At 38.0% G+C, this 8034-nt stretch overlaps 1 protein-coding gene across 2 annotated transcripts in view; it reads left to right on the forward strand.

Annotated features, from left to right (window-relative positions):
• The window catches only part of MAP3K2 (mitogen-activated protein kinase kinase kinase 2), a 50803-nt gene extending 43003 nt beyond the window's left edge, over positions 1-7800 (forward strand). For both annotated transcript variants that reach the window (XM_066323015.1, XM_066323016.1), the window contains exon 17: positions 998-7800. In XM_066323015.1, coding sequence (XP_066179112.1) covers positions 998-1223 — 226 coding nt within the window. In that variant the 3' untranslated portion in view covers positions 1224-7800. The remainder of the gene's footprint in view (positions 1-997) is intronic.
• The last annotated feature ends 234 nt before the right edge of the window (positions 7801-8034 follow it).

Genomic DNA, 8034 nt, shown 5'->3' on the forward strand with positions numbered 1-8034 from the left:
GGAAATTAATTTCGGCTACTTCAGATTTCTTAGTAGTTACTCTGATGTACATGAATAATAGGTCAACCCTATAGGATCAAGCAGCTGACTTGTTCAAATACGAAGTATTGGTACCAAGGCTATTGTGTGTTTTTTGGTGGAAACTTAAGAAAAAATACTGAAGTTGGACAGCTGTCAGTCAGTACATCCTTATTGTGTAATGCAATGTACCGCTGTTTAAGTACAAAACTTGTTGCAAGCATCTTGAAAACTATTCAAACTTTGTAAGAATTGGGAAATTATTTCAGCCTATCCATTTTGTAGTATCATTCACTTGTTATTGGGAGATACTGATCTTTAAGGACTTCTGGAACAAAGTTTCTCTGGCCATATGTATGCCCTTCTTCCTTCCTAAATTCTTCAAACATTGTTCCTAAAAACAGATTGTTTAGGAACTTAAAATTTTTGTTTGTCAATCCAAGTATATATTTATTATCCTTAACTAAAAGAGAAGATACCATGAAGTAGGGCTTTTGTTCTTCAGCTGCCATATGATGCTTGCACACTATTCACTGGTGATAACTTGTGCATTTGGAATGAACTGGTAACACATGTGGCATGCATGGAGCATTCCTGATGCTTTGCATTTCTGTTTGGCCCCAAGGAGCAGGAAGGCTTCCAAATGCAGTGCCGAGTGTGGCCTTTGTCATCCTGCTGAGCACTGGATGCTGGCAGCACCCTAGCACAGTTGGTATTGCCTGGATAAATATGTAATTATCCCTACACTGAGGTAGTAGCTTTCAGCCCAGGGAAGTAATAAAGTGGAGACATAGGTGGTGATTTGTTAAAGGTATAGAAGTACATGCTGGTTTTTTCCCAATGCCTGTTTCGTGCTGAAACTATTGTTAAGTGGACACTGCTTATTTGTGATATTTTAGTCCCTCTCTGCTATTTCTTGTTTTCCTGGAAAGGCATGACTCAATTGTAACCTGCTGTTTCACTTCTGCCTCTGTTTCAGGAGTGTAGGTTGCACAGTGGTAGAAATGCTCACTGAGAAGCCCCCATGGGCAGAGTTCGAAGCCATGGCTGCCATCTTTAAAATTGCCACTCAGCCAACCAACCCCCAGCTCCCTCCCCACGTCTCCGACCACGCTCGGGATTTCTTGAAACGGATTTTTATCGAGGCCAAGCTGCGACCGTTTGCAGATGAACTGCTGAGACACACGTTTGCACACTATCACTAACACCTGCCTCAACTCAGCTTGCATCTACTGCATTTATTTTCTATTTGACTGCACTTTTATTTTTTATTTTTTACAAAGAAAAAGGAGAAAAAAGACAAGAGAGAGAATATTCTCTTGAATCTTTGTTTCACTTAGATTGTAAACAATCTAAATTTTGTATCTAAAATGAGAATCTTCTCTCCCCTCCTCCCACCAGGACTAGAACTTTTTGTTTCTATAATGTGCTGATGTGGTTGATGTAGATAAAGCACTTTAGTACATATTTGTTCCTTATTTAAAGAGGAAAAAAAATTACAAATGTTTGGACAGTCAGGAACTGTGTGACTTTTTCTGACACCGCTGACTGACTCAGGGTGCAGGGAAAAATAGACATGCAGCTAAAGGACAAGGATGCTTCTATGTGATTCTTATCTATATTGTAGGTACTTGCAGCAGAGAGTTCTAAGTTCTTCTATTTTAGCATTTAATCAGTTTCTGAAATTTACAGCTTAAGCAGGAACATGTGGTTCTGAGAGTTAATTGATGAAGCTGGAAGAACTTAGAACTCTTTGTACAGCAGCATGTCTAGCTGGTACTTCTATGTGACCAAAAGAAAATAATAAAAATGAGCTCAAATCTGATGTACTAGTTAGAGTTTTTGGTGTAAAATTATTGTATTATCTTAACAGGAAAATAATTACAGGTAAACAGATTATGGGCCCAGACTCCTAGAAACTACTATACTGCAAAGGGGAAATTTTCCATGCTAGGCAAGGGTTAGCTATTGGATGTAAATAGTTAGGAGAACACCTCCTGCTCTATCTGCCAAAGAGAACCTCTGTTGCATAAGCTTCAAGGGAGAGTTATCTTAGCTGATAAAAAATACTGATGTTGAGGGTCAGTTCTCCTCCACAGTCCCATGGATGGCTGCAGGGGAAAGGGAGTGACTAATCCTTGTGCAGTATACGAGTTACTGGATTCAGAATGAGCTATAAGAAATGTTTTCAAAGCTGTTGAGAGGCGCTAGGATGGAATGTATGTCAACATCAAGTGCCTGAACAATATAAAATTCTTCCTAGTCTGCACTAAAAAAAATTGGTTTAGTAATGCAGGTCAGTCATCTAGGATGTGTTGAACATTCCTGAAATAAAGTCAAACATCTCTTAACATCAGGAATGAGTCACTGAGAAAGCTAAGACTCCAGTTATACTTTTAGTAAGGTTGCACTGATGAATCCTATGAAGAAGGAGGTACAGCACAGAAAATTGTACAAAGAACAGGCCAAAAGTGCAGAGAGAGCCAGCATTTAAATAACATGAGTGTGATTATTCCAGCCTGATAATCCAGATTGGTGTTTGTCAGATTTCCAACTGTCATAAAGTGTACGTTAATTACTTTTTCTATTTCTGAAAGAGCATATTAAAAGAAGTAAAAATCTGAAATATTGCTTCTCAGTTGAGAAGCCCAGGTGTACTGATCAGGTGTAGTGAATAAGTGACTTTTCACAACAGAAAAGTCAGACTCTCGTATTTTTGTAGAAGAACAGAACATAAATAGTATAATGGGGCATTTGGAAATAAACTATTGGACAACAACTGAAATTATGTTTACTGTTTTGGATGATTCGTTGCTTGCTTTTGTTGTTTTTTAAAGGCAGAGCAGGCTGGTACTGTGACCCTTGTCTAGTCTGACAAGGCTCTACCTGTTCTGCATCTTTAGAGGACTATCAGGTTTACAAAATGCATGCAGACAGAACAATAAGCTTACCCATTCCCACAGTCACTCACATACGAGATTTCTAAATTTATTCTACTATATTTCATATATTTTACCAGAGCATAAGCAGGAGTATGGATCTATCCTAATCACTTTACCTGTAGTGGAGTAAGAATGACTTTTTTGTGGTCATCTCTCCAGAGACTGAGAGTGGTGACTTCTTCAGCTTATGTGAGTATTTTACCCAACTTACATTTTTCTCAGTCAGAGTACACAACTCTGCAAGGTTTCCTGAGCACAGGAGGAACTAGTCACATCAGGAAAAGTGTAAAAGGCTGAAAGGAGAGGCAGCTTGTAGTGACTTGTTTGTTTGTCTGTCACTAGACAAAAGCTATGAAGCAGCCTTTAAGAAGAATGGGCATGTACTCTGATGTAAGGGACCTTTGCTTTATGAGCAAAATGTAGTGACAGTAGGGATGGGAAGTTTAATGTAGAACCTAATAGTTTATGTAGGTAATTTTCAAGGTCATGTAATTGAAATGATTTATTTCAGACTAAGAAGGTACCAAAACCAAGGTGAAAATGTATATAAAAATCAGTAGTGGTCAGTGATATCTGAAAAGGAAATTTTAAGGAAATTTTATATTACCAAAAATATTAAAGGACATTAAAGGGAAAATGTAACCAGGTTTATCTGTAGCATTCATAACATTTAAGTATACTATTCTGAAGAGAAACTGCACTCTCTGAAGCTTGAAAGTTTTCAGAATCTAGTTTTCTTATAATGTGACCTTTCTGTGAGACAGTGCTGGATCATGTATATTGCAATATCACTTCCTTGTGATTTTTAATTACTGAACAATCAAGTTTGCTGCTTTTGTGCCTTTTCTAAAAATGGCATTCAGTCATGACAATGGTCAGTGTTTTGGAGCCAGGAAAAAGCCAACTTTCAGAATACATTTGTCATCATGTCTTTGGCATGTCAGAAAGCTGCCAGTGTAAAGACTGTGCTTCTTAAACAAAGTTGACGTTTTCCAGTTTGAGTGATTCTAGTAAAATTTTACAAATTTAACCAAGGTTAGGCCTGAGCTATTTTTTTTTTACCCTATGGAGAATTTCTCTCCTGACTTAAATAACTTACAGTAAATTAGTTGGTTATTAACACAAGTATTTTGAGCTAGAAATGATTACAAAGCTAAAACAGACTTTTACCAAGAGGTTGGCATTACTTACCCCGAGTGGGGTAATGCAGTATAACGAGCTGTATACAGGGTTTGTTAAATTCTTACAGGGATTCCTTGGGTGATGGTGAATGACCCCTCATTCTAGAATTGTGAGGGTGCATGGAATTTCATGCTTTAAACTCTATTGGAGGAGGATTGCAGAGCCAAGATCCCTGCTCACAACTTCTTCTATCTCACTTAAAAAGCCAGCATTTTAGAATCACGAATTGGTCTTAATTGTTGAATCCAATTATTAAAAAATGCCGGTGAAAGCAATACTGCTGCAGGGTTGGTTTGCTTTTCTGTAAATGCCACAATGAAGCTGTACTCTCAAAAAATAAGGATTGAAATTCACGGTGAGTATGTGTATTTTCAAAAGTCTTACTTACCTAATGATTTTCTGTCTGTTGCACATACTAGGTAACAAAAGCTACTTCTGTGGTATGGTTTTAATGGTGTAACTAACAGTCCTGTTAGAGTATGACTCAAAGTTTCAGTTGTGTTGTGTCAGAGAAAGTTGGGTTGGTTTTTTTTGGGTGATTGAAACATCCATGGAAGAACCGAAAAAGGTATGGATCTAATAACTGTATAGTTAAATCTACAGTCTTTTCTTGACAGTTAAATTGAGGCGTAAAACTTCTAACTTGATTTCCAATTCGATTTGTAGTTGAACAGTCCTTTCAGTAAAATAAAATGAAAAGTTTGGGGTTTTTTAGCTAGTGCCTTTTTCTCTGTATGCCTTAATTTTGTTCATGTTAGAACACCATATTGAAATATGTCAAACAATTCCATGTCACCAAGGCCGTCTTAGAGAATGGGTTTTTTCAAAGTGCCCAGAGCAGAGTTTGCCTAACTGCATTGAAAAGTATGCTTGAGTTATAATCTGCAGCAGACATTCAAATTCAGAACTTTAAAGTGAATTTTGGCTTCCTATGCTAATACACGTTTCCTGTTTGTATTCTGAAGATTGTACACCAGTGCACATGCCAGAAAGAGGATTTGTCTGCATGCACAGAAGTAACAGGATTATCAGGATTTGGCTTCCTGGCTCTGGGTACCAGACTCTGCAGCAGAGTTTCTTACTGAGTTTGAAAGCAAAGTTGGTACGTTTGTAAGCATGGTACTGTATTAAAAGCTGTTTACTTTCAGTGCACAGGAATATGATCTGTCCAAGCAAACCAACAGCTTTCTTTCCTGTGCCTTTTGGATGAGCCTAATCCTGCCGTTGTCTTGACTGAAAGCCTTGTAGCACCCATAGGTACAGTGCAGTACAGCAAGCCATTCTTTTGGACAGCATAGAGTAGTGTCTAACTGCAGCTTCAGAGACTTGAGCAAATTGGTCAGATATACAGTTATTTATAACCAATTTCTTACTTTTTTAATCTTGAAAGACTGTGTCACGCATATAGAAAAGTATAATGTGTGTGCTTGAATGTAAGTCCCTATGATGTTTCTGGAAAAGCAAAAGTATTGCTGCCAGTGTCATTTCTTCTTGCTGGTAACTTGCTGCCTTGTGGCAATGACAAGTCTGCAGTGTAGAATCACGTACAATTACCAAAGCTTTTCTATCCCATATACATATAGCCAAAAGTGATGTTTCCTGTCACTTACAGGTAGTGTATATCCACCAGTAAGCTGTTGCTGATTGAGTGAAGCAGGTACTAGTAAAAAGTGAAAGATACTGCACATATTTCAAACGTGTGGGTGTTTATAGTTGCTGTTCTGATAGCAAAATTCATGCTTGTATTAAAATGAAGAGTGTTCTTTTTAAAAGCTCTTTCTAATTTAATCTTACTATTGTCATTCTAAAATTACTGCATAAGCTTGGTGACTAAAACGTGGTGACTACTGTAGCTGGGTTTGAGCCTTGGGACATTTCAGGAACACCATAAAGACAAAAATTGTGACTTGATCTGTTTTGTGTGCCATAGTGAGAATGCTCCAAAGCTCTCTGAAGCAGCCAGTCCTCTTTATGTGACAGCCAGATGTCACCTACAGTTACCTGGGTGTGGGTCTTGCCTTCAGGAGAAGTCACTAATGTGCGCTGAGGGCGCAGACAGGTTTGCTGTCAACCCAGGGTTTCTGAATCAAAATTTGTGATCAGAAACAAAGGAGCTCCTTTCTCACTTGATATCCCCCATTTGGCCCACACCATTTATTTTTCTTTCTAGCTGGCAAAGCTTAAGTCCTGCATAGGTGGTGGCCTCTGATTGCTCCTGAATACGGTGTGTGTCCAGTTTTCGACCAGGGAGCCCATCACTTGAACCCAGGACACTGCAGCTACCAGTTTGCTGGTGCAATCCTTGGGTTTCCTCTAGCAATATTTATGTGTATGGTGTTGAGGGATAGATGGGGTGGAGGAAATGATATTTCTCATGTTTCAGAACAGTCACACCTTGGCTTAGTTTTCAGAAACTTATTTTGAAGGGAGGGGACCTGGATTAAACAGCATAAAAATTGTATCTCATAGTTCAGCCCTTAAGGTGACTCCACAGATAAGGATTGGGGGTCAGGGTCTTCTGTTGAGAGATAAAGAAAAGGATACTCCACCTCATGCGTGGATAGTCATAGGAAATACATCAGAGCTTTTTTGTGCTTTTTACCCAAAACTAGATGATCCTTTTCCCCCAGAAGTTTATATAATGTGGATATAAAAACAAAGATTGCATTTTCTTTTTTGAACAGCCATTAGATTGTCAGTTCCCTAGTGTTTGTTTCTTGTTAATACCAGTGAAAAAAGGTGGTGTCACCCTAAAATTGGAATGGTTTATTAAAGCATAGTGTCTGTCATCTCAGACCTCGCAGGAGTCGTATAATGGACTGTAAATATGTGGAGGAGACCTAGATTAATTGGAACGTAGGCTTTTAGTTTTCATGAAGCTATGAATAAAAATTTGTAAATTTACTCTTGATCTAATGTACATTTTTATGTAGCCATTAAATTCTCTATTTAATCTATCAGTTTCTCACTGTAAATGTTTTTACTCTCAGTTGAATGCTGGGCACAGTTTGTAATGTATGTACACAAAGGTGTTTTTTTCTATCAACGTTGACTTTTTTGCACATTTTTGGAAATATTTAATTTGTACACTGATTTAATACTCTGACCAATTGTCGATGGGTGTATGAGAATCACGTGCGTGTGCAATGTACTACTGTCTGGATGTATGGGGTTTTTTATTACTTTTGAGATGTTGCTACCAGTAACTGCACTGCTGTTGCTGCTTTACATGGAATATCTTGTGTATAAAAAGAAGATAAAAACAATTTTAAAATTAGCTTATGGTTATCATGGTTGAGGAACTCAGGAGTTGGGCATTGCTTGCTAGTTCCGTTGTCTAACCTTCCAAACTTAAAAACCCCGCCTTGTAATTCTGTGTATGCATTGAATGTGTGTGTGTGTATATCCCAGTAATCTTATTCCACAATTTCATTTCTACATTTTTATGAACTTGTTTTTTAAGGGTACTATGTTTAGTTAGAATAATTAAATATATAAAAGCTTTGAGAGATGATTTACTAGATAAATATATTTTCAGCTGGCTGATGTTCAAAATATTTTTTTAATTTTTGTTTTTAACCATTCGAAATGTATTTGTATTTCCAAAATCAGACACGAATTGTACTTAGAAATATATTAAAACACTCTGTAGGGACAACAGTGTGATTTCTCTTTTAAAAATTCTGTACTTCAGAACACTGCGCAATGTCACTCTCGTATCTCAGTTCTGAGTTGGCTTCTTTATTGTTATTTACGGCGCGTTTTCCGGAAGTTCAATATCATTTATTAATTTTTAATTATTTTTCCTCATTTCCTGGTGGTGCGGGCGTGGCCCGGGGTGCGGCTGCCTCCCGTATCCGAGGCGGCGCCCCGTGCCCGCCCGCGCGTCTCC

The sequence above is a fragment of the Sylvia atricapilla genome, chromosome 7, assembly GCF_009819655.1.
Source record: "Sylvia atricapilla isolate bSylAtr1 chromosome 7, bSylAtr1.pri, whole genome shotgun sequence".
In the NCBI taxonomy this organism is placed as follows: Eukaryota; Metazoa; Chordata; class Aves; order Passeriformes; family Sylviidae; genus Sylvia; species Sylvia atricapilla.